Source organism: Protopterus annectens, chromosome 6.part0 (genome assembly GCF_019279795.1).
Source record: "Protopterus annectens isolate FY-2018-M chromosome 6.part0, PAN1.0, whole genome shotgun sequence".
Classification (NCBI taxonomy): domain Eukaryota; kingdom Metazoa; phylum Chordata; order Ceratodontiformes; family Protopteridae; genus Protopterus; species Protopterus annectens.
In genome coordinates this window covers 1,128,341,297-1,128,369,107 of record NC_056737.1, presented here as the reverse complement: position 1 = coordinate 1,128,369,107, position 27,811 = coordinate 1,128,341,297, and the positions used below count along the sequence as shown (strand labels likewise).

Sequence of the window (27,811 nt, the reverse complement as noted above, 5' to 3'; positions counted from 1 at the left end):
GGTGGTAGGAGGAAAGGATAGTCTGTGTACATGAGGCAGTTGCCGCATTGCCTCAGTCTGCCCAGATTCACCAGGTGGACAGGAGAAATCGCTGGAAGCTGACCCTTGGACATGCGTGTTTAGGTGCTTTTTTGTAAGGTTTAAGAGCTGTTTTCCCAAGGTACTTTGCAGTTGTAGGCTGTTTAGTGCCTATGATTAATTTCGCCTTATTGACCAGGAGAGCTGAGTGCTTGTATCAGTTTCAGGCTTCCTAGTGCTTTCCAGCAGGTTCTAGAGCAAGTGCTAATCACAAATCAGATTTTAGCGCTACTACTGAGAAACCAGCTAGTTTTAAGGGAAAATTTGAAGAGCAGACTTTCTGGCACCTGGAATAGTTACTGTAGCCTCGTAGTGCTGCACGATGTGCAAACACATGCGTTTTTAAGCCAGAAAGTTGAAAGGGATAGAAATCCGCCCGAAAAGGCTAATAAAATTACAATTTCAGAGCTGGAAAACCACTCCTCTAGCATTAGATAGGCAGTACAATGCTCGCCAGTCCCACTGGTAGGCAGTAGGACTTCCCTCTGCCACAGCAAGGTCTGGACAGCTCTGAGCACAGAAAATAAAGTCCTGAGACAAACAAGGCCTGGGATATGGACTGGCTAGAAAAGGTGGGAAACGAGCAAACAACATAGTATATATATTTTTTTGTTGAAACAGGCTAAACAGTGCAATAATACAGTAAATAAACACATAAAAGGCTAACACACTTGAGTGTGTAGTCCTAAACAGTAAATGCAATTAAAACTCTACAAAGTTAGCAATTTAAAACTTTTTAAATGAAGCAAGGCAAGTGTACAACTGAAACGATTTAAGTGGCAGTAATATAGCAGAATAAGTAGCTAGTCTACATATACAGAGAAGTCTATATATACAGAAAAGCAGCTAAAACACACACACACTTCAGATGCAGTGCAACCTAGAGCTCCTGAGTTGTAGCAATATTAAGGCAATTAGTTATAATAAATGCTCTAAAATATACTGTATATTTCCAAAATGTTTGAGGAGCACAGTCAGAACATAAGGAAATTCAGGGGAAAAAAATTTTTTTTTTTGAAAGGTAAAAAGGAGAAACAGAAGGCCTTATCAAATGTTCTCCCTGTATTAGGTAGAATGAGCTAATGACACTAGAGTGTGAGGAGTGTCCCAGATCAGATTTACAGTAGGAGCGGGCATCTGCAAAGCCACCAAGTATAACACAAGACACCAACAGGGAGGGAGGCTGGGGACACTAAAGCTATTAGCCTACAAAGCACTAGAGAAAGCCACAAAATGAAAGTTTTTAAACAGATAAAGATTTGTAAAGATACAGAATGCTTTTAACTGCAAACAAATCAGTTGCCCGTGCAGATTACAATAAAAGTGCTATATATATAAATTGCTAGAAACAATAAACTGTATAACTGAAAAAAAAACAGGATACTTGTATATCTCAGCTAAGAGTTGGAGTCAACACCTCTCATCCACTCTGCTCAGTGTGCCCTCCCTCCAGCCCCCTGACTTCATTTGGCTATACCTCTTCTCTCCCTTTCAATGCTTAAAAGCTTTTTGGTGTATTTGCTTCTTTGTGGTATAACCTTGTAAATTTATAGATTTAATTGCTTCCCATTAGGGGGGGCACTTGATATCTGGGGCAAGAAAAACTGATATAATGACGTCGGCTGCATGTTTTATACCCCTGACGACCTGACGTCACGGAATTAGTGACAGCAACCGACATAGGACCCAAGACTTTGTTAATCAGGCCGACTGAGGGCTACTGCAAGCAGATAACCCAAATGTAATGACTGCAACAGTGAATACACTCAAACATCTACATTTATGGCAAGTGTACACAACTGTACTTTCTCCTGAACTTGCACTTCAGTTTTGAGGATGGTGTCCGTATGTACCTTGAGCCTTGTACGTGGTGACATGCATATGGTATATGATTCTGGGAGGGTGTAAAGGCTTTGTTATGCTAGCCAGATGTTGGGCTATCCTATGCAGGTTATCCAGAGTATGAAGAATACTGCAACAAAGAAGTAGGATCTCTTTTTGGTAAAATGTTAGCAACTTTACTTTCCTTAATGTTAGCTGTGGTTCATTCCAGTCTGGCTGCTAAATGGTTGCCTTCACTTGGCTAAGACTACTTACTTTTTAGTACAGCATCTAATTAGTACAGATCAGTAAGTAATGATATTACCTTAGGAGGTGGCAACAATTCCTAGGAGCAGTGATTTCACTGTAGGCAGTTTAATGGCTTGCATGTTCATTAATCTCCATTACTTTATAGAATGAGATATGTGACCTTTTTCACTTGCTGAGTAGTAATGTTTGGTGTTTTGTATAGGTTCATTATGGAGAAGTGCCCAGATTTCAAGTTCTTCACCTGGAGTCATTAGTTCAGCATCGGGAACTGAATTACGAGGAAGGCCATTAGAGAGAGCGACACCAGTAACTAGCAGTTTTGGAAGCCACAGTCACAGGACTTCTGGCATCTCTTCATTAGCTTGTATGTATACCTACATTTTGTAGCAATTTGCCAAGTGTTTCTTGTTGTTCCCTCACAGTCCATTAAGCATGATTAAGAATGTGCTAGTCCTGATGATGGCACACCCAACTGCAGTCTGAAGTATATAGTTGTACTGATTATATCTTGCTGCTGAATGTGCTTGCAGGAGACACACAGCCTTCTAATAAAATGGGCCACCTTTTTAAAAGTGAATAGCCATTACAGACCCCGGTAGCGTTGTCGCCTCACAGTAAGACGCTGTCCGGTTCGATTCTCAGCTAGAGCGTCTTCTGCATGCAGACATGCGTGAATGGGCATACCTTCGTTGAAGGTTGTGCGTCACGGCTGGTAACTCGGCACGTAAAATCAGCTACCAATCATTAGTGGACCGGAGTTCCGCTGTGGCGACCCCTAACCGGGAAAAGCCGGAAGACTCAAGACTACATAAGAAACTACTTGAATGGGAAAAAGTCTCTCCTTTGATCTCTGCTGTAGTAGCCTTAGCTATATGGGTTATATTCTAAGGATGCAAAAGCTGACCTACATCTAAAGCTTAAGGGCACCTTTCACATGGCCAAACAATTCTCAGCTTATAAAGAGCTGAAGTGTGGTTTGGGTGTCATGCCCTTCAATGCTTTTCTGTCGCTGTAGAGCTCTCTTGAGAGCTTTCGAGGGTTGTCTGACACTTACTACTCCATTGCTAGGCAGATAAGTTCCCTACAGGGGGCAAATTTTCACATCATTTTATTTATTTTTATTTATTACATTTGTTAACTGGGATAGTCCGTCTGGGCTGGGAGTCTGTTTTCAGCAGAGGCCTGGGGAGAAAAGCTCCAAAAAATAGTACAATATATTCTTTAGAATATAAAACTGCAGTAATTTAGTTAACAGTACTGATATGAAATTACACTCACCATAGTTCAAAACGTCAGTGGCGGATACAAAATGTAGTATATACAAAATACATGTTGCACAAGATGTTATTGCTAGTTCAGAAAGTTTGATCTTTTTTTAAAATTAACTCTGAAAAATATTTAAGCTAGGAAAGTGGTTTTATACTTTCACATGAGTTGTCATTTTTGCTGGTGAGTGTTACTTTTTACTTTTGAGGAAGAAGGTTGTTAAAGTTAAAACTTTTCCTATCGAAAATTTGTTTTATCTTTGGGGCTAGGGTGTTTTTTAATGCATCTTTTGTTGGAAAAATTGACCTGCCTATTTCAGACTACTACTGCTGCCAGGATTCTTGGGTATTCAGGCATTTTTTTGGATTCGTGGAATAACCTACTGGTTTCTCTGCTCATCTTCCAGACACAAAAAGAACATTTTTAAGGAGACTTTGTACTTTTAACAAGTGACGAAATTGCCTCAGCTGCAGATGGATGACTTCTATGTGGCCCTTTATGGTTCCTCAGAAAATTCACTTTTGCTTTTGCTGCCCTGTGATCCAGGGGTTAGACACATCCTCTGCTGGTGTTGGAATGTCCTTAATAGGCAAAGGAGAACCGCTCTTGCTCTTCCTTGTGGAAGGAATAGGGAATACCTATCTACTTAACCAGACTGGGATGCCTGTCTGTAGAGGTTTTGCCTGTCAAACGTATATCTGTTTCTTCAAAAATTCTTGTCAGAAGGAAGCAAGACATGTATTTTTGGCTGTGTCTCAGTTATTTTGGACACGCAACATTTTGGGCTTAGCTCAATGTTTAGTTCAGGCTCTTGACTGTGCCAGTTTTAGTCTTGCGCTTCTTAGAATAGATTTCTGTTCCATCTGAATATGTTCAGCACTTTGAACAGAAACATGATTTTTTTATATATTTATTTTGTTGGGGAGGCTTCTTTTTTTCTCTCCATTGCTTTCTGGTTCTGACTAAGGAGAGTGCTTCGGTTAGTCCTTGGAAATGTTTTCTTTTTCTGAAGTTGTATCCATATTTAGTCTCAGTGGAAAAAAATGATGATTCTACCTGTCACTAAAGAAATTTTTATTATAACTGGAATTTTGTGAACGTACAGTAAGATGCTGTCTGGTTCGATTCTCAGAGCGTCTTCTGTGTGGAGACATGCGTGAATGGGCGTACCTTCGTTGAATGTTGTGCGTCAGGCCTGGTAAGCCTGCATGTAAAATCAACTGCCAGTCATTAGCGGACCGGAGTTTCGCTGTGGTGACCCCTAACCGGGAAAAGCTGAAAGACGTCAACTCCAGTTATTCTAGCATTGGAGTTCAGCGTGGTAACTTGCCTTATGCTCTTAAAGCACGCAGATTGTATAAATTTCCATAATCTTAAATGCTTTTATATTCTAACCCCATATGAGACCCAGCAGTAATTTTCCTTGGTTAAGTCTTCTTGCTGTTTAAATGCTAATCCCTCCCCCTTTGACAAGGATTAGAAAGTCTTGGAATGCTTTGGGTGGTGGGGAGGTTGTGTTTTCTTCTGGTACACTTTTAGAATTCTTAATTGTCAAACCACCATTTTGAAGTTTATGCTTACCTCTTGAGAATGAGGAACACCATAGGTTATTTTTCCTCCTCTGAAGAAAAAATAATCTTTGTGTGATGTTGCTTTTGTCTCGTGTCTTAACACACTTTGAAGTGTGCTTATGATTCAGCTGATGTCACTTCTAGAGTTGCTGCCATTCAGACTGTTATGAGAAAGTTTGCTTGGTTGAGTGCACATAACCTTTGAGAATGTAAAAGCTAAAATGCTGAATTTTTCATTAACTGGAGAAGCTGTATGTGGAAAGAAGCTGATTCGGATATGTTCTTGTTACCCTGCTGCAGTCATCACACTTGGGTTATCCTGCAGTCAGGCTGTCCCGCAGTCGGCCAGAGTTCCAAAGTCTTGGTCCGGCGTCTGTAGCTGTTGCTTCCTCCCTGACGTCAGTGCACCAGGGGTATAGAAGAGCCATCAGACACCATTTTCTTCAGGCTTTCTTGCCACACGGTGCCCGAAGCAGTTGGCAAGTGCCGGTCGGCCGACACCTGAGATTTTCGAATTAAATTTCAGTCAAGTCTTCAATAAGGCTAAGTACCCCATTGGGGAACCTTTTCTTGCCTCAGTCCGATGTCAGAAAAAGTTAACAATTGCATTTCTTGTGGGAAGCAAATACCTCATAAGGACATCCATTCTTGTATTCCTTGCCTAGGCCCAGACTACGACATCACAGGTTGTCTGTTTTGTGCTAGGTTTAATAAACGAACTATCAAACGCCGTTTTGACTTTGCACGACATTACTTTGGTAGGAAATTTAATTATCATGCCGTCTGTGCAGCCGATGACCGGCATGCATAAAAAAACGCAAGGATAAGGACAGGCAGCCTAGATCCAAGCCAGACTTCGAGGCCTCTGCCGGGCCTGTCGCCGGTTCTCTGGTTTTCAGTGAGCCACTTACGCAGCCCCTGACGACCGTGGAAATGGAACCCTAGACAGCTTCGGATTCTCAAGTGGAGTGTACTAGATCGTTGCAACCATCTTCATTAGGCCCTTCTGACACCGGAGCAGGTGGTGGTTCCGGTGCAGTAGAAACGCCTTCGGTTTCAGAAGGTGTCTTCAGACCGACTACACTCGCCATTAAATCTGATGCTAAGCTAAAAACTCCATTAAAACCAAAAAAGACAGTACATCAGTCTCCTGTTCAAGGCCCCATGCCTAAGAAACAGATGCTTAAGATGGCTGAAGATTTGATTTCCCTAATAAGGGGTTCCCATTGCCCTCCTGATAAAATGCCAAGACAAGAGGAGGACTATGCTTCCTCTTACCAGGTTTCTATTTCGTCAAATTCTTCTGAGGAACAGGATTACGCTTTTCCCCCTTATGAAGATTCTGATGCTGAAGACTATTCCCTCACCATCTCCCCCTGAAGACTACTCCTTTGGGGGGAAACTTTACGTACCATGAGGGAACATTGCCACTGGGAAGGCCAGGACTACTCTGATCCTAAGAAAAGGCTTCGAGAGTTTCTTCTACTACCCCAGCACAGACCACTTGCTATCCCTCCAGTTTTAGATATTGTGGATGATGTTTACTTAGAGAGTCTAGTCTAAATCCAGACTCCCTACTGCCTGCTCCAGCCAAACCAGACAGAGATACTACAGAGTACCTGACACACACACACATTCCTTTATAAAAGCTCTTTGGCTGACCCCGAAACAATTTCCCAGGGTCCCAAAGGGGCAAAATCTTCTATGACTAAAAATCCTGTACCTTCTGAAAGGGATTCCAGAGCCCTAGATAGATGGGGAAAGAAGATATACACCTCAGCTACTCTGGCTATGAGAGCATTAAGTTGTCAGTTTCACATGCTGAAATATCAGCAATTCCTAATGTCTCAATTAAAACAAAAACTGAGCACACATTCTGAACAGGCTGAATTCAAGGAAATGCAGGATCTGTTGCATGCAGCTGAACAGTATACAATGTGGATTTGATTCATTGGAAGTTTCCTGTAGAGCAGCTGTTACTGGGTCTGTCATACGCAGACATGCTTGGTTAATGGAACAAAAACCCTACCTTATGTTAAAGCAAAATTATTGGATGCGCCTTTACAGCAGGATATCTTATTTGGTGTCGCAGAAGAGGTTTTAAAGAAAATGGAGGATAAGGCAAAGTCTATGCAGACTGTCAAGGATTTTTTACAGGTACAACCCCCTCGTTTCAGCAGAAATTGGCCAACAAAAAACTGGTCCTTTCCAGCTTCTGACAGACCACAGTGGGGCAAATACAGATGCCCAAGGGGCAGAGATCAGTCACAAGGCCCTTACAAACCTCGGCAATGGTGTGCCACAACCCAGAATGGAGGTGAAGACAGGCCCCAAGCTAGCAGAAGGCAAACACAATGACTTAACCCTCCAACTGCCAAGCAAATCTCTCTTGGCAGCTCCCTTGGGAGGAAAATTAGCACTTTTTGCAGACAACTGGCACATCACAAAAGCCAAATGGGTCCTAAACATTGTCTCACAAGGATACATATTCCACTTTCATACCTTGCCAAGGATAAAAGGAATGCCAAACCTGCCACCAAATCAATGGGCAGAGGCACAAAAACAAATGTGTGGGCTCTGCTACGTGGCAGGTCAGGTGTGCTCAGTGTGCCCCTGGTGTGGGGTCTCGTTCTGCTTTTTCTGGAGTGTGGTTGCTCATGGCGACCACCGTGGTAACTCCTGTCTTGGGGATGTTCAGAAAACATAGCTTCTGAGTGGGGGTCCCTAATTTGGCCAGCTGCGGAGCCTGTCTGTTTAGGGTAATGTTGGGGTTTCGCTGGTACTATGGGGTGGCGTACATTTCCTTGGGCTGTAGAGTTGTCTGGCTGGAACTGTTCTACAAATCTCTCTGTCCTGTAATCAGGGATGGAGGTAGCTATTCTGTTGCTGTTGGGCTTGGTAGCTGCCGCCGTAACACGTGTGTTATTGCTCACGTTTGCTCTAATGGGGGTGCTGCATCTATTGGTGTGCTTGGTCACACGGTAACTCTTCTCTGACCCATGGGTGGGGTTAGACACTTTGGTTACCTGTGTGGTCGCGAGACTACAGTTATATGTGTGCGGAGCTAGGATTCCTGCCTCTGTCAAATGCTACATTGTTTGTTTCAGTGGAAAAACAGGTGGCATAAGCAATACTATTATTTGCACAGTCTTATCTGCATTTGTCTCTGTATCCTTGCCGACTACGATACGATCGCTTGATTGGTTATTAAACAGTTCATAGTATTTGTAATCATAGCCATCTGTTAACAAGGATTCATCAAATAAAATCCTTTCGGCGTTGCCGTTACTGCTAGCATTATTACATATCTAACTGTATAATTGTTACTGACTTCATTGCAATCAACTACTGCATTTGAACCATGTGAGTCAATTAGACCATATAAATCATTTAAAACATTTACACCTTTTGAGTCATTTGAAACATTTAAAACATTTAAAGCATTTGAGTTTGAAACATTTGAATCATCATGCCGTGGGTGCACAGCCATGTTGCGCTGATGGGTATCTCTGCGTACTTCAGGGGAACTGGTATCAAATGGAAAATTGTTAGTAAAATTAATGTTTTTCTTTTCAGGGCTGTTGCCTCTTTTTTTCTTGTGTTGTGAAAGCTCTGAAGCTTTTTGTACTCCTCTGTCATCTCTGAAAACAAGCCTTCCCCTGTTCCCCCCCTCTCTCTGGAACTTTTCTTGAAGTTTCGGAGATGGATGGCTTTTAATTGGCAATGGAAACTGAGATAGATGGGTGTTCATACCGAGAAATCTCAATGTATTACCTCTGGAGGGTTCATGATTTTTGTAATGCATACCAGTTGTTTGCTTCTTTGGTAGTGGTGGGGGGGGGCAGTAGTTAGTGGCTGAGTTTGCCATGAAGGCACTTTATGTGGACTACCCACTGCTTTGTTTTTGCCATTAGGCAGCCAGTCAGCCATTTGCAAATACTTCCCTAAATACAGCTGTCTTTGCTATTAGTCTGTTTTGCAAACACACATCCCATGGCCTCTTTGTCCTGAATACACACTTTCACATTTACCAAACCATTATTTTGACTGAGATTCAGGAAGTCTGGTCACTTATGAAAGTTAGTTTTTTAAGACTCTTATGTCTGTCCTAACGAGTTCTTCTCTGGCTTAATGTCCTGTAGCATTTTAGATCCACAAGGGAGGATCCTTGATGCTCAATCTAATTGATAGGGTCTTACCATGTCAAGTCCCTGCTTGGTAAATAGGTATACTCTTCCACCATCTTCAAGGACAGTGGCTGTTCTTCAGAAGCTGCTGTCCTTTCATATCTGACAAGTATGTAACTTCAATACCAGGGCATCAAATCTGTATTTCTTGTTTTCTGGGAAAGTGCTTGCATGTGCATTAAAAATCATTGTATATTGAGGGGGGAGAGTGAGTTGGTCACAACCAGGAGAAAGCCCCAACTCTTGCTGCAGATAGGGTGGTAGACTCTTCCCCCTCTTGAAGGAAATTAATGGGTTAGTAACTATGCTAAGATGGAGGCTTCATGGTTCTGTAGTAGTTGGAGAACCAATACATTAAACCTGTACTGAGACTGCGTTTTAGAAGTAATGTGTTTACTAGTTTTAAGTGCTGGGCTAGGGTAAGTCAAGTGACAAACATGTCTTTCTTTGCAAATTAGTCACACACCTTTTCTTTATAATTGTTTATGTAAATATTACAGATGCAAAGTTTAGATTCTTTACCAAAATATGCAAATTTTTTCCTGATGACTGGCTTAAGTAAATTTTTTCTGAACAGTTGCACTTTATATGAAGATGTCAGTAGTGCAATGTTACCTGTCATGAATTGACTGACAGTACTGTGAACTACAGATCGAGAACTTGCTCTATTGTGTATGGTATGGATTTTGGTAATTTTGTTTTTCTTTCAGAAACTGTTATTGCATGGCAGTAAGGGATGAGGGGCTGCTGTCTTTTATTGTGATTTAATGTTCCTTTGTGCTTTTTCTTTGCTTTTAATTTTGCTTGTGGTAGTGTACATTCACTTAATTTTGCTTTGAAAATGTACCTAGTATTAATTGTGGCTTTACCTCTTATCATTGGGGAAGATGGATTTAACTATTACTTGACCAGGAATTCCTAGAACTAAACTGTGTATTTTAGCTTTTCCTGTATCTTTACTTAGAAGGGAAAGTAACTATATCATGCTCTCCTTTAATGTGCCCTAATTCTGCCATCCTTGCACTTCTCTTCTAGCAGCTGTACTGTGCAGCTGCAGGTGATGAAATTTTTTTTTAGTTGTAGTCAGTGTGTACTATGCACAGTGCAGTTTGTGGTTTCATTGAACATTATTTTGATATCTTGTGGTATTTTTATTTAGTTATGGATGAAAGTTAATAGGAATCGTGTCTCAGAAATGTCTGTGTAGGATGTATTTTTGTAGTTTGTAGTGTGCTTGTTGCATGGTTGATCATTTTGATTCCTCTGTCAAATTTTAGGTTCCCAAGATGGAGTTAGCTCACATGTGCAGGGAGCCAGACCAAAGGATGCATCATTTAGTGCTGTGAATACTTCATCCAGGAGTCACAACTTGTCTTCTGAGCATTACTCATCCTTGTTTTCTAGGGATTCAGGTAGAAACACCTCTAGACCGTCTGAGTCCATATTTCCTTATGGAGGTTCAGTGTCTGAAACACAAGTAGATTCCAGTTGCAGCAGAATTAGACATACTGCTCCTGTAGCAACAGCTACATCCAGGAGAGCCGTAGCATCTTTAGGACATTATTCTTCCTTGATCTCTAGGGATGACTGCAGATATTCCTCATCTAGACCATCAGAATCTGTTTTTCTCAGCAGGGATCCTGTGTCTGAAGGAAGTGAGCAAGATGTGACTTGCTCCAGAAACAGACGTGCTGCTGCTTCTACAGTTGCTTCAGAAAGAACTGTGTCCTCTCCCAGGAGATCATTTAATGAATCTGCTCAGGAGAATGATGGAAGGATTACAGCTCGGCAGCTTTTGTCTCGCTTAGCCTCAAGTATGTCTAACACCTTCTTGAGAAGGTCAAGTAGTGAGTCATTGGATTCAAGATCTGATTCTACAAATCCATACTCTGTACAAAGAACTGAAAATTCTACTCCAAGCAGAACTAACACTGCTACTCCTGAAACTTCAGACAGCAGGCCATCTGAATCTCCACAAAGTTTTAGCTTTTTGGGACGTAGAAGGCAAGGTTTTAATTCTCCATCACATCAAAGCTCAGTAGATGTAGAGCTGTCAAGACAGTACAACTCTGGCAGAAGTACTGGATCCTGGCTGTCATCTTCAATTAGAAACCGGTGTACACCATTGTTTTCCAGGACTAGGCGAGAAGGACGAGATGAATCTGCAAGAATGGCAGCAAACCCTGATGAATCGGATGGATTGCAGCATCCTTTTATAAGAGAACCTTCTCTGGGAGAACAAGGAAATGACTTGCTGAGAACTACAGATTCAGGTTCTGTATCACCGCAAATGGTTAACACTACTGCTTCCACAGCTAATTCATCACAAATGAGAAATGCAAGAATCTCTAGAGCCCTTCCTACTTCCTTGTTACGTTTTGCTGTGCCTTCAGGTATCGGAAGTAACCTTTCAGACAGTGTTTTGATAACTGTGGATATAATGCCCCCAGCAAGGGATCACTCGGAGAGACGGGAATCACAAGACTCATCAGCAAGAGATCCAGAAAAACTTAGGAAGCTGCAAGAGAGGTATGTTTTCAACTGAACTGCTGATTCATAGTGTTAAAGTATAAAGCCAATACTTGGATTGCTTTATTTCAGGCATTAAGATTCATCATTGATTGTATTTTGACTCTGAATTTTTAAAAATTTTGTGGAGATCTACTGCCAGGTGTCCGTCTGGGGCAGTTTACTTAGTTTCTCATAGCTGGTCAGTAAATATGTGTTCTTTGTGTTTCACTGTTGCAGTCATCACATTTGGGTTATCTGCCTGCAGTAGCCCTCATTCGGCCTGATTATCAAAGTCTTCGGTCCTCGTCTGTTGCCGTCTCATCTTCCATGTAGTCAGGGGTATAAAGCATGCAGGCGACACCATTACATCAGTCTTTCTTGCCGTGCGGTGCCCGAAGCAGAAGCATTTTGCAAGTGCCGGTTTGCCGACTCCTGAAATTTTCGTTTTCGAGTTTGAGTCGAAGTAATAAAATAAGGCCAAGTACCCCGTTGGGGAAACATTTTCTTGCTCTAAACCGATGTCAGTAAAAATCGGTAATTGAATTTCTTGTGGAAAGGAAATACCTCTCAAAGATTTTCATTTGTACTGTATTCCTTGCCTAGGCCCTGACCAAGATGTACCTCGCTGTCGGTTTTGTGCCTTATTTAAACAACTATTCGTCCTTATATTTATGCTTCTAAATATTTTGGTACTCAGTTCAGTTATCCAGATATGTAATCAGTAAGCAACCCGAGACAGGCCGCCTAGGTCCAAAGCTACCGACTATGCTTCTCCTAAGCTAGTTGCCAGTTCGCCGGTACTCAGGTGTTTTTGCAGCCCCTGATACCCGCTACTTCAGATTCACAGGCCTCTACTGAGACCCATTCAGAGTCCGGCATGCTGCGAGATGCTTAAACTGTGGAACCGGAGGATGTCTCTACCTTGGATGGGTCTGGAACCGCTGTGCAAGCACCGGTTTCTGAGGGTGTATTCAGGCCTACGGACTTCCATGTTAAACTGACGCCATCTTCGTCAAGGCCTAAAACTTGAACCATGCCTAGAAAACCGATGCCCAGACCGCATGGTCAGGGCTCTATGCCTAAAAAACAAATAAGGATGGTTTAAGACCTTATTACTTTAGTCAGGAGAAGCCAACCTTCCCCCTTCTAAGAGATCTAGGACTGAATTTGCTTATGATACTTCTGATCAGGACTCTAAAGTTCTGTTTCCTTTGACCAGGATTTACCCTTATCTACCTATGAGGATTCTGATGCAGAGAACTCTATTCCCTCTGCTTCCCCTCCAGAGGATTTCTCTTTTGGTGAAACTTTGCATACTCATAGGGAGCATTTTCGCTGGGAAAGCCAGGATTACTCTGACTGTCAAGAGGCTTGGGTATTTCTTACTCCTGCCACAACACAGGCATTTAGCCCCCCCCCCCCCCCCCTGTACTCGACGTTGTTGATGATGCCTTTTTGGAATCTAGCTTGGCCCCTGACTCTCTACCTCCTGCTCCCAGAAAACCTGATGGATATTAGAGTTCCTGACTCTCAAGTTCCTTTTTAAAAATCCTGCTGCGGATCCTGAGACCATTTCACAGAGAACCCAAGGGCATTAAGGCTACTACTGCCAAAGAATCCTACCCACTCTGATAGAGATTCCAGGGTGCTGGATAGATGAGGAAAGAAGGTATACACTTCTGCAACCTTGGCCATTAGGGCCTTAAACTGCCAATTTCATATGTTAAAATAGCATATTATTGGATTGCTTAAACAAAATGTTTATTCCTGACTGTGCTGAAAAAAGGATTTACATGATTTAATGCATTCTGCTGAACAAGTTGGAAAACATACTTTGCAATGTGGTTTTGAGTCACTAGAGGCATCTTGTAGGGCTGCTGTCACTGGCTATGTACTTGATTGGCTTAAGGAGCAATCTTTGCCAGATCTTGTTAAAGCTAAATTGCTGGATGCTCCTGTAAATCAGGACCGCCTGTTTTGGCAACAAAGCAGAAGTACTAAAAAAGATGGAGGAAAAAGTTAAATCTATGCAAACTGTGAAAGTTTTCCTACAGGTACAGCCTCCAAGATTTAGTAGGCATTGGCCCTCTAAGAATTGGTCCTTTCCTGCCTCTTCCAGGCCTTCAGTCCAAACCCAGAACCAGCAGAACACCCAGGCTTCAGGCCCAAGGTACGCAGAGGACTAAGCAGTGGAGGGGCTCCCACTTCCAAATCAGGGAGTAGTAAGACTACGCCCCCCCCCCCCCTTCCATGGTAAACTGTCTCAATGACTTAACATTAAAACTTCCAAGCCCTTCTCAACTAACTGCTCCTTTAGGGGGAAAGATTGCTCTGAAGACAAAAAACTTAGAACTAATTACCCAGGACAAATGAGTTTTAAATATAGTTTCCCAAGGATACAGATTTCACTTCCACATATTACCAACCCCAAACTGTTGGCCAGATATACCCCCCAAATCAGTGGAGAGGCTCAAAAGCAAGTACTCTGTCTTAAGCACAAGGGCTATTCAAATTGTACCAGAAGAGGAAGAGAGACAAGGTTTCTACTAAAGGCTTTTCCTGGTACCCAGAAAAGACAACTCATGGTGTCCTATCCTAGACCTTTCTATCCTAAACCCCTTTTTGGTGATCCCAAAATTCAAGATGCTAACTCTTCCGTTATTTCTTATGTTGGGCAAGGATGCCTGGTTGGCAACACTGGATTTAAAGGAAGCCTACCTGCCCATCCCAATCAGGAAATCTTGCAGAAGATACCTACGCTTCAAAGCAGTCTACATGCACTATCAGTTCTCTGCACTACCCTTTGGCTTATCTACTGTGCCCAGGGTATTCACAAAGTGCCTAGCTTCAGTCATTACATTTTGCAGGCAAAGAAATCTTCAAAATATACCCATACCTGGACAATTGTTTAATTTAGGCAGAAAGCCAGGACATACTTTTGAATTATCTGGTGTTTGTACAAAAGGTGCTAACTTGTCTGGGGTACACCATAAACGAAAATAAATCACATCTTGTACCCTGTCAGCAAATTATATTCCTGGGAGCAAGCTTGAACACAACTTCCCAGATGGCTTTCCTCACGCCAGAGAAACAAATTCATTTGACAGCTTACTTCAAACTAATGGCCCCAGAAACCCTGCTGTCTGCAAGGCAAATACTGCAAGCCTTGGGGGTCATGACCTTCTGCATTCTCCTAATTCCATATGCAAGACTGCATATGAGGAAACTACAATGTTATTTAAAAAGCCTATGGTGTCAACATTCTCAGGATCTAGAAGCAGTGATTCCTATCATACCTTGCCTACAGTTCCTTTGGTGTGCAGAGGCCTGCCACCAAAACAAGGGACTACCATTCACTCTACCACCTGCCGCCCAAACCCTAACAGGCACATCAGATTATGCATGGGGGGGGGGGTCACCTGGCAGGGAAGTGCATTCAGAGCAAATGGAACCCAAGTCAAATGCACCTGCATTTCAATCAAAAAGAAATGTTAGCTGTACAGAATGCTCTGACAGCCTTCAAGGACCACATTCTTCCAGGACAATTGATGGTAAGGACGGACGACACCACTGTTATGTGGTACATAAGCGGGGGGGGCCCATTCAAACCCCCTCTGTAGACTAGCTATGGCTCTGTGAAACACAGCCTTGAGCTACTAAGTGCATCTACAGGCTCAGTTCCTGCCAGGACAGCTAAATGCACTGGCAGACTAAGCAGAAATCTCATGGACCCACACGAGTGGAAACTGTAACCAATGACTTTCAACATGTTGATAAACAAATGAAGAGCCCAGATATAGACCCGTTTGCCTCCCCCCAGAACTACCAATTGGACAAATTCTGCACAAGGACTCCCCACAAACAAGCTTGGAAAGTGGATGCCCTGTCCTTCAACTGGAAAAATCTATCTGTTTATGCTTTTCCTCCTCTTCCTCTCCTCTCCAAAGTACTACTAAAAATCAAACAGGACAAACCAAGGACGATACTGATTGCACCAGACTGGCCCCTCCAACACGGATACCCCCTCTTGCTCAGTGTCACTGCTTGCACCATGCCACCTGCCTCACACCCCTACCCTGATGTGTCCCAGCAGGAGGGCCAGATTCTGCATCCTCTGCTTCAAAACCTGAACCTGGCAGCCTGGCTAAGTGCTTGATCTCTCCATTACCATCCCTCATAAACAAGTGTTGGATGTCATTTTGGAGGTAAGGAGGCCTAGTACTAGAAAATCTTTTGCTGAAAAATGAAAAAGTTTCTGTTCCTGGAACCAAACTCAAGGGATGGGCACAGGAGCGCCCAATTTACCTAAGATTCTTCAATACTTAACCGAGATGTTTCACAAGGGACTTTCTTTTTCCTCCAAAATTCATGCCTCAGCCATTTCAGCTCATTACAACACACAACCACCCCTCTTCTCTCATCCACTGCTCAAGTAGTTCCTCAGAGGTGCCAAAAAGTTAAGACCACCCAGGAGAGCCCCAACGCCAGCCTGGGACCTTAACTTTTGTATTGGAAAAAACTCACTATACCTCCTTTTGAGCCAGCTGCAAGTGCAGAGTTAAAATTCATTTCTTGGAAAACAGCCTTCCTTTTAGCAATCACTTCAGCAAGAAGGGTATCTTAATTGCAGGCCCTTATGGCAGTAGAGCCTTTCATCATCTTTCATGCAGACGGGGGTATCAGTCAGGACCAACCCCTCCTTCATGCCCAAGGTAGTATCCATTGTGACTCAATCAGTCCATTCATTTGCCAACCTTCTTTTCTAATCCACAGAACAAAGGGGAACGGATACTGCACTCCTTAGATGTGCACAGACAACTTAGATTTTACTTGGACAGGTCTAAACCTCAAAGGAAATCTGAACTGCTGGTGGCATTTCCTGCAGGGGCAGAGAGTAAGGCCATTTCAAAGCAAACCGTTTCTAAATGGATAAGGCCATAGCATTCATTTATGCTGTAAGCACCATAGAAAAACTATCCCACAGGGGATAAGACCACACTCAACCAGGGCTGCATCTACCTCTACAGCCTTCCTGGTAGGGACATCTCTGAGAAACATCCTAGAGGCCGTTACTTGGAGTTCTGTACATACTTTCACCGAGCATTACCATTTACCTTTTTTCTCTAAATCCAGAGCAGGTTTTGCCACTGCAGTCTTGCAGGGCCTTATAGTTGGTCTTAATGCTATCTAAATTCCTCCTCCCTTCCTTAGCTTTGGGAATCTACCCAAATGTGATGACTGCAACAGTGAAACATGAAGAACATGATACAGTTGTGTACACTTACCATAAATGTAGATGTTGGAGTGTATTCATTTTAGCAGTCCTGGTTACTCTCCCTTCAGCCTCCTGACTTCTTTTGGTTATACCGCTCTTCTCCTTTACTGTGCTTAAAAGTTTTTTGGTGTATTTGTTTTTTTGTTGGAGGTATAACCTTGCATAGTTATATTTAATTGCTTCCCATTAGGGGGGGCACCTGACATCTGGGGCAAGAAAAACTGATGTAATGGCATCGGCTGCATGCTTTATACCCCTGACTACCTGATGTCATGGAAGATGAGAGCAACTGATGCAGGACCCAAGACTTTGATAATCAAGCCGACTGAGGACTACTGCAAGCAGATAACCCAAATGTGATGACTACAACAGTGAATACACTCTAACATCTACATTTATGGTAAGTGTAAGTAACTGTACTTTTCTCATACATTTTAAATTCTTCAGTATAATTTCTTGGAGTGGCAAAACTGTATTTTTCCCCACTTCTATGCATAGAGTCTGTTTTGTTCTGTGACAGCTGAAATCTCTGACCCCCCCCCCCCCCCCATATTCCAAAGACATACTAGTAAGTGACTTGAGGAATCCTTAGTTTGTGCAGTGTGTGTGCGCGTTCTTTGACTACCCGTTTCCCATTCAAGGTTGCTTTGGTTTTGCATTAGGGTTCTTAGATAAGCTTTCATTTCCTTACTACCCAAAATAGGGTACAATGGAAAATGAGTGAATATTTTGTGCTCCACCACCACCTGCTCATGTAACATCCTTCCATATCACTGCTGCAGTATTCTTTACCAAAGGGATTTTCTTCTAAGGGCACCCTAACATGTTGCCAGTATAACAAAGCTTTAGGATATTATAGATTATGTATGTTGTGTGTATGCTCCCTGCTGTGGGCATAGGACATAAAGGTGGTGTACAGACATACATACCTCAGACCTTCTTTGCCACCAGTACAAATGCCTTCATTCATCATTGGTCTGAATGCTCCTGCTGTGCTGGCTACCGAACAGTGTTTCAGGTAAGTGCCTCTTTGGGGTTTCTTTTCCTTTTTTTCTGTTTTGTGGGTTTGCATGTTATCCAGAAAGGGAAAATGTAAGTGTGGGTGGCAGATTTCCCCATAAGCTTCATCTTAAGCAGTGTGTGTTCTATTTGGGTGCTTCTCACAACCATACAAAGTGTTCTGTTTGCCAGGTGGTTGTACCCAAGAGCTTACGTAGTCGTATTGTCGTCCTCCATTTATCTGGAGAACCAATGTTTAAATTGTTGGTGTAGGCTGCTATGGTGGAATCTTACCATTGTGAAGGTTAGCCGCTTGCCAAGTAAAAGGCCAAAAGAGTCTGTTCTGATTCAGCTTCTGTCCTGCCTCTCCCAGATGTGTCTCGAGACTGGTGAAAGGCCCAGAGGATCACCGGGTTATGTAGTGTTATTCTGCCATGATGGTATTGTAAGCCAACATGGCTCCTTGTCACGTCCTCCGAGGCTGTGCAGATGTCCATTCCAGATGTTGAGGGGGAAACCTCAGCTGAACATTTCAGGGGGTCTGTGGGGATTCCACAATGTTCCCCAGCATGAATGCCAGGATTTTACTGTTTATTTAATGCATTGATGGCTTTAAAGCCTCCCCAGGGAGTTTCTTTACCTGCTCTCCCTTTGTTCCATGCTCATCTCAAGAGGCTGAGAGCAGGATCTCTCTAAAGAGGGCTTAGATTTTGAGGAGGAGTCTTTGGTAAATTCCTGTCAGATCCCTTATCCTTTGGATTGTGGCTGTGAGGAGGAGGAGGATTCTATTAACCCAGATTCTCCATTGGAATACCTCTTCTTTGGTGGTGATATTTCTCGTATGATAGAATTTTTTAAATGAGACTGTTCTCAGGATGTTTTGTGTTTTACTGTTGCAGTCATTACATTTGGGTAATCTGCTGGCAGGTTACCCTCAGTCGGCCAGATTAACAAAATTTTGGGTCCTGCATTGGTTGCTGTCCCTTCTTCCATGATGTCAGGTCGTCAAGAGTATAAAACATGCAGCCGACGCCATTACATCAGTCTTTTTTGCCGTGCGGTGCCCGAAGCAGAATCAGTTCGCAAGTGCCGGTTGTCCGACTCCTGAAATTTTTGTTTGAGTTTCAGAATCAGTCCTCAACTAAAAGCGAAGTACCCCGTTGGGGAAACTTTTTTTTTTTTTTTTTTTGCTCCTTACTGATTTCAGTAAAAGTTAATAATTTACTTGTGGGAAGCAAACACCTCCTAAGGATTTTCATTTGTACTGTATTCCTTGCCCAGACCCTGACCATAGCGTACCTTGCTGTCAGTTTTGTGCTTTATTTAATCAGAGCACTATCCGGTGGTACATTTTTGCTTCTAAATATTTCAGTTCTCAGTTTAATTATCCAGAAATTACATCAGTTAGCCATCAGACTACCGGAATACTGAAAAAACGCAAAGAAAGAGAGGTCGTTGAGGTCCAAAACTGCCGACGATGCTTCTAAGCCAGTCGCCAGTTCACCGGTACTCAGTGAGGCGCTTTCGCACCCCCTGATAACTGCTACTTCTGATTCGCAGGCCTCTACTGAGACCCATTAGGGATGCTTCACCTATGGCACCCGCGGATGTCTCTACCTTGGATGAGTCCAGAGCCGCTGTGCAGGCACCGGCTTCTGAGGGTATATTCAGGCCTACAGACTTGCATATTAAACCTACTCCACCTTCAATACTAAGGCCTAAATCTCGATCTGTGTCTAAAAAAAGATGCCCAGGCCTCATGTACAGGCCCCTATGCCTGAAAACAAATGATCAAAATGGCTTAAGATTTAATTACTCTGATCAGTGGTAGTCACCCCCCCCCCTTCTAAGAGGCCTAGGACTGAACTTGATTATGCCTCTTATGAGCAGGACTCTTTTTTCTTCTGTCTCTTCTAATGACCTGGATTTGTCCATACCTACTTATGAGGATTCTGATGCAGAGGATTCCATTCTGTCTGCTTCTCCCCCTGAGGATTTTTCTTTTGGGGAAACTTAAGGGAGCATTTCCTCTGGGGAAAGTCAGGAATTTTCTGAATCCAAAAAGAGCTTTTGGCTATACCTCCTGTTCTAGACATTGATTGTGTTTTCGGAATCCAGTATGGCCCTTGATTTCCTGCTTCCGGCCCCTAGTAACCCAGACAATATACTACAGGGTTCCTGAGTCCCACATTTCTTTTCAAAAATCCTGTTGCGGATCTAGAAACCATTTCTCAGGGGCCCAAGGGCATTAAGGCTTCTACTGCTAAAAATCGTACCCCTTCTGATAGATACACCAGGGCGCTGGATAGATGGGGGTATAAAGGTTTATACTTCTGCAACCTTGGCAATCTGGACTTTAAACTGTGTCTATTTCATATGCTAAAATATCAACAGCATATCATGGGACTGCTTAAACAGAAAATGTTGATTTCTCTGTGTGGAAAATAAAGATTTACAGGATTTATTGCATTCAGCTGAACAAGTTGGAAAACATACTTTGCAATGTGGTTTTGATTCTTTAGAGGCCTCTTGCAGGGCTGCTGTTACTGGGTCTGTGCTTAGAAGGCATGCTTGGCTTAAGGAACAATCTCTTCCTGATCATGTTAAAGCAAAACTGTTGGATGCTCCTTTACATCAGGACCGTCTGTTTGGCAAGAAGGCTGAAGTTCTAAAAAAGATGGAAGATCAAGTTAAATCTATGCAAACTGTGAAAGATTTTTTACAAGTACAGCCTCCAAGATTTAGTAGGCACTGGCCTACTAAGAACTGGTCCTTTCCAGCTCCTTCCAGAGCCACTCAAGCCAAACCCAGACACTCAAAAAGCACCAGGTTTCAGTCCCAAGGGACTCTCAGAACTAAGCGATGGGGTGCTTACACTTCCAAATCTGGAAATAAGACACCACCCTATGGTAAACGGTCTCAATGACTTTCATTTAAAATTATCAAGCACTTACCTCTCAGCCGCCCCTTTGGGGGGAAAACTGGCTCTTCATGCAAAAATCTGGCAACTTTTATAATCAAGGACAAATTGGTTTTAAATGGTGTCCCAGGAATACAGATTTCATTTCCACACGTTGCCAACTCCAAACGGGTGGCCAGATCTGCCCCCAAATTAGTGGGCAAAGGCTCAAAAACAAGTACTTTCCCTCCTAAACATGGGGGCTATTCAGCTAGTACCAGAAGAGGAAAAGGGACGATGTTTTCTATACCAGACTCTTCATGGTACCCAGAAAAGACAAATCTTGGCGTCCAATTCTGGACCTCTCCACTCTAAACACCTTTCTGGATATTCCAGAATTCGAGATGCTGACTCTTCTCCAGTTACTTCCTATGCTAGGCAAGAATACCTGGTTGGCAACTCTAGATTTAAGAGGTTTACCTGCATATTCCTATCGGGGAATCTTGCAGAAGATGTCTTCGCTTCAAAGCAGGCTGCTTGCATTATCAGTTATCTGCACTGCCCTTTGGCTTGTCTACTTCGCCCAGGCTATTCATAAACTAATTGCATTTTGCAGGCAAAGAAATATTCAAATATATCCATACCTGGACGATTGTCTAATTCAGGCAGAAAACCAGGCCACTCTTCTAAAACATCTAGCGTTTGTAAAAAGGGTTCTAACTTGTCTTGGGTACACCATAAATGAAAAGAAATAACTGGTACCCTCTCAAAAAATTACATTCCTGGGTGCAAGCTTGAATACAACTGCCCAGATGGCTTTCCTTATGCCAGAAAAACAAATTCATTTGGTGACTTGCTTCAAAGAGGTGGCCACAAAAACCTGGCTATCTGCAAGACAAATACTGCAAGCCTTGGGGTTCATGGCCTCCTGCATTCTTCTAATTCCATATGCAAGACTGCATATGAGGAAACTTCAGTGGTACTTAAAACGTTTATGGAGTCAACATTGTCACAGCCTGAAAACATTGATTCCTGTCATACCTTGCCTGTGCCTAGAGTTCCTACGGTGGGCAGAGGCCTGCCACCAAAACAAAGGACTGCCATTCACACCACCCCCTGCTGCCCAAACTAACTACAGACGCATCAGACTATGCATGGGGGGCTCATCTGTCAGGGAAGTGCATTCAGTGCAAATTGAGCCCAAATCAAATGCACCTACATAACAAAAAAAAAAAAAGAAATGCTAGCTGTACAGAATGCTTTGACAGCCTTCAAGGACTACCTTCATCCAGGACAAATACTGGTAAAGACAGACAACACCACGGTTATGTGGTACATAAGCAGGGGGGTACACATTCCTATGCCCTCTGCAGTCTAGCCATGGCATTGTGGGACACTGCCTTGAGCTACCAAATACAACTACAAGCTCAATTCCTGCCAGGAAAGCAGAATATTCTGACAGACTAGGCAGAAATCTCATGGACTCGCACAAATGGAAACTGGAACCATGGATTTTCAACATGTTGACACGCAAATGGGGGAGCCCAGACATGGGTCTTTTTGCCTCACCCCAGAACTACCAATTGGACAAATTTTGCACAAGAACTCATCACAAAAAAGCGTGGAAAGTGGATGCTCTGTTTTTCTGGAAAAACTTAGTCTATGCCTTTCCCCCTCTGCCTCTGGTCTCCAAAGTTCTACTAAAAGTCAAACAGGACAAACCAAAAATTATTTTGATTACTCCAGACTGACCACGCCAACACTGGTACCCACTCCTGCGCAGTGTCTCAAATTTCTCCATGGCACCTGCTTCAGACACCTTCCTTACTGTCTTAGCAGGAGAACCAAATTCTGCACTTTCGGCTCCAAACATTGAATCTTGCAGCTTGGCTAATCATTTAAATTCCCCCTTAACATCCCTCAGCAAACCGGTGGTGGATGTCATTTTGGAGGTGAGAAGACCTAGTACTAGAAAATTTTATGCTGGCAAATGGCAAAGATTATGTGCCTGGAATCAATCTCAAGGGATGAGCACAGCAGCGCCCAATTTACCTCAGATTTTGCAGTACTTAACTGAGATGCTTCACAAGGGCCTGTCTTTTTTTTTCTCCGTTAAAATCCATGCCTCAGCCATTTCAGCTCATTACAACACAGAACCCTCCCCCCTCTCTCTCATCCTCTGCTAAAGCAGTCTCTCAGAGGGGCCAAAAACTTGAGAACCACCCAGGTGAGCTCCAACCCCTGCCTGGGACCTTAACTTTGTATTGCAGAAACTCACTCTACCTCCTTTCGAGCCAGCTGCTACTGCAGACTTAAAATTTCTTTCCTGGGAAACAGCCTTCCTTTTAGCAATCACTTCAGCTAGAAGGATATCCGAACTACAGGCCCTTATGGCAGTTGGAGCCTTTCATCATCGTTCATGCGGACAGGGTGTCACTCAGTACCAATCCATCCTTCATGCCCAAGGTGGTATCCATTGTGGCTCTTAATCAGTCCATTCATTTGCCAACTTTCTTTCCCAATCCACAGAACAAGGGGGAGTGGCTTCTGCATTCATTGGATGTACACAGACAACTTAGATTCTACTTGGACAGGACTAAATCTCGAAGAAAATCTGAACTGCCGGTAGCATTTGCTGCAGGAGCAGAGGGGAAGGCTATTTCAAAACAAATCCTTTCTAAATGGTTAAGCCATTGTATTAATTTCTGTTATAAGCACCATGGAACACCTATCCCCCAGGGGATCAGATCTCATTCCACCAGGGCTGCATCTACTTCTACAGCCTTTCTCAGAGGTGTTCCTACCAGGGATGTTCTAGAAGCTGCTACCTGGAGTTCAGTTCATACTTTCGCCAAGCATTATCACTTACCAATTTTCTCTAAATCCAGAGCTAGCTTTGCCACTGCTGTTTTGCAGGGCCTTATAGCTGGTCCTAATGCTGTATAAATCCATCCTCCCAACCATATCTTTGGGGATCTACCCAAATGTAATGACTGCAACAGTGAAACACGAAGAACATGGTACAGCTGTGTACACTTACCATAAATGTAGATGTTAGGAGTGTATTCACTGTTGCAGTCCTGGTTACCCTCCCTCACAGACCCCTGTTTTTCTTTTATTATACTTCTACTTTCTTTTACTATGCTTAAAAGCCTTTTTTTGTTGTATTTGCTTTTGTTTGGAGGTATATTTTTGTGTTGATTAGTTATATATTTTGCTCCCCATTTGGGGGTCACCTGACATCTGGGGCAAGAAAAACTGATGTAATGGCGTTGGCTGCATGTTTTATACCCCTGATGACATGGAAGAAGGGACAGCAACTGACGCAGGACCCAAGACCATGTTAATCAGGCTGACTGAGGGCAACCTGCCAGCAGATTACCGAAATGTAATGACTGCAACAGTGAATACACTCTAAGATCTACATTTATGGTAAGTGTACACAACTGTACTTTTCTGACGTTCAAAAAATGTATTAGCTCCTCCAGGTGAAGTCCCTTAAGGTTTGTGCTCTTTCTTCTCTCTTGGCTGCCATTTTAGATACCGTTTCAGCTGCTTCTGTGGCCTCGAATTCTTCTTCTCCAGCCCCTAAGAAGCCTGACAGATTTTTTAAGGTGCCTGAGGAATGTAGGTTTCTCTATGAATGTCCCTTTGCTGACCTTTCTATAGTGTCTTTTTTTCTGACAAATCCTCAAAGCTTTTTCTTCTACTAAACCAGTTCCTTCAGACAAGGAAAGCAGAGCTATGGAACGGCTGGATAAGAAGCTAAATACTGCTGCCACCTTGGCTTTTTGGACAATTAACTACCAGACCCATATGACCAGGTATAGGTAAAGATCTGATGTTATCAGTGTCATTATTTATCATGGATAGGTCTTTGTTCCAATCTCGGATCCGAGCCGGCAGAGTATGCAACAGCTCCTGAGCTCAAGCTCCTCCCCTCCCAAGAGCCCCTGCTATCCATAATCCTAAGATCTCGTTTCCTGTGAATTGTGAATAGACCCGTCTTCTGCAGCTTGAGCTTTGTTAAAATAAGTCTCTTTTTTAGCATTTTTTTATTTTTCTCTTCCTTTTTCTGTCTTTATCGTTCAGTTTAGTAGTAGATTTCCTCTCCTCCTGTGCACGGCTGGCCTTAGGCATAGGCAAACTAGGCGACAGTCTAGGGCGCCGTACATGCTGCCCTTGTAAAGGGCGCCTTATGTAGTTTATTTATTGTAATTAATATATAGTTTGCGCTCTTCTTGGCGCTGGAACCAGAGGGTGGGGGAGGGGCACGAGCACCCTCCCTCTTACAGCTGAGGGTTGGCTAGGAGGCTTTAAAAAAAAAAAAAACTTTAGTTGGCGGTGCGTGAGTCTTCTCCTTTAAGGAGAAACTTGTGTGCGTCATGACGCCAATGTCAACTAAATGCATTCTGCAGTTCAAGCGACGTGCACGTGACACACACAACGTTGTGTTCTTTTTAATGGGTATGTTATGTTTTATTATTTTATGGTATGTTGCTGGCTACTTTATGGTTTATTTTATGGTAATATACTAGTGCTATACAGGGGAAGTGAACAGTACATTGCAGGTTTAGTATATGTCCTGGTAGATGTAGCTTAATAGAGTATGGTAGTAATAATAGCAGTAGCTTTCCAGGTGTTGGGAAGCTCCTTTTGTATGTGGGTGTGGAGGCGGTGGGGGATGCAAACCATTAAACCTTGTCCTTCATGTATGGCATATTAGCGCAGGTTGTTAAAAATCCGACAGAGTGATGGAAAGCCAGTTATGCATATGATTTCTGTATGTTTCAGAAATGCAGTGACCCAATTTCATTGTTTACCTTTTGATTGTCTATTTTAGCACCAAAAATAAAGTAATTCTAAGTGGTGGGAAGAGGAGAAATACAAGCTGAATATATATATGCATTGGATCTGACGTACAAAATAAATTAAGTTGCATTCAGATACCAATTAGCATTTATCGATCTGTGGGTTGCTGATTTACCATTCAACAATAAAGCTGTGTAACGGAGAAAAAAATACATTTACTTCCATCCCTCGTAATTAGGCTTAGTTGGCTAAATAGACATATTCATACTTGTGCTCAGACCAAGGCAATGCAGGTGAAATAATGCTGCACATACATTTACTGCCCTCTTGTAAATGTCTCATACATATATAAAACGAACGTGAAGTTGAAAGATACTGTACAAGTAGTTAAAATGATTTTTGGTTAGCAAGGGCAGCATATGCAACTACTTTTCATCAGATTATTTAGACTGTTTACTCTCTTGCACGCACCTGCCTATGTTAATCTATAATGCGTTATTTTAGACTGAGGCCGGGATTGTGGTCATTCCAGATTTTCACCTGTGAGTCCCCAACATCCATTTTTTGGAGAGCCGGTTTTAGAAAGTTAGATTTTCCCTCTCAACTGCTATAATTAAAACATATTTATGTGTTTTTTTTTTTTGCCCTCAGAATTAGCCTTGCTCCTCCTAGATTTACTGTTTTTGTTCATAAAGTTAGATGTATATTGGCAAAAACAGCATTACATACCTGAACTAAGCCCAGACTCTCCCACTAACTAATTAAGCAACTATATGAAGAGCCATCCTCCAAAATAAGAAAGCGTTTCACTTCCTCACACTCTATGATTTTAATTTAGCTATTGCTTATATCTGTAGCCCTGTTTTGAAGAATAAACATGGCAAGCGCGGGAAGTATATTTCTCAGGAATGAGATCCTGAATTACCTGAAAACACGAACCGCAATTTAATCTTGAAATGAAAGATTGATTACAGTATGCATGTTCAGAGTCCACAATCATAACTCTGATTTCCATGGATTTACCTCAAAATGCTGCCCTGACCCTCATAAAAACGTGATTGTTTGTGGCATTACTGCTTTAATGATGAATAAACTCTGTAGAACTGATGTGCAAAAATAAAGTGAAAACCTTTACCTGCACCCTGGCGAAAATTAGAAACCAAACAGATGATGCCAGAGACAAGTCATGTAAGGAAATTATAGTTTTGCAAGTATGATTACTATTGCAGAAGTCTAAAATAGGTGGGTTGTATATCATTGTACAAGATAAAACTACGAGCCAGCTTCCAAAGTTTTCATGGCACCTTCAAAGTGCCAAAATAGTTGGTCAGTTCAAGCTCAGATGACAAAATCAGGTTTGTGTGAGAAGCCCTTCAGAGCTTTCATGCCAAAATGAGAGGTTAAAGCTCTGAGAGGTTAATGCTAGGAGTGTAACAGTACTCTGGCATAAAAAAAATTAAAAATGTAACGGGAGGGAGGAAGCATCTACTGTACTCCCCTGTACTCTTCTCTTATCAGACCAATGATTGAGTACAATGCCCCATTCGGAATGTATCTTACCCGACACCTGCAGCAATTGGAAAGACCCCAAAAGTTCCTCACCAAAAGGATAAAGGGGCTCAAAAATATGCCATATGCTGCCCAACTGAAGAAACTCCAGCTCTATTCAGTCTCATATCGTCTGCTCAGAGGTGACCTGTGCCTGACATACAAGGCCATGTCCAACCCGGAATTAATGGACATACTCCACCTCAAAAAAATCCATATCCACCAGAGCCACAAGAGCAAGAGACTTAAACCTCAACACGGATATAAATAGGACGTGCTGGAGGGACAGATTCATCACCCAGAGACACTCCCTATGCTGTGGAACAGAATCCCGGTCCATGTGAGACAGAGCACCTCGCTGGTTCTGTTCAAGAGGAATCTTGACCAATGGATGGGAGATCGTAGGTTTACCCCGGGGATCATCTCTGTATCACTGCTGGACAGAGGCACGGCAAACTAATGGGTATAGTATTCTTCAACCTAAGGGGTGGTGAAAGCCGCACAACTCTGGCTAGGCTTATAAATGCCCTAGGGCAGATAGCCTAGTATGAACCTATGTAGCAGTGATTATTTG

The 27,811-nt window shown here is 42.7% G+C and overlaps 1 protein-coding gene across 2 annotated transcripts in view; it reads left to right on the top strand.

Moving 5' to 3' along the window:
* Positions 1-27,811, top strand: part of MARCHF7 (membrane associated ring-CH-type finger 7) — a 919,282-nt gene that overhangs the window by 362,038 nt on the left and 529,433 nt on the right. The window contains exons 5-6 of one of the 2 annotated variants that reach the window (XM_044074747.1): positions 2,372-2,533; positions 10,471-11,722. In XM_044074747.1, the coding sequence (XP_043930682.1) occupies positions 2,372-2,533; positions 10,471-11,722 (1,414 nt within the window). The remainder of the gene's footprint in view (positions 1-2,371; positions 2,534-10,470; positions 11,723-27,811) is intronic. The other variant, XM_044074748.1, reaches the window with a different exon arrangement.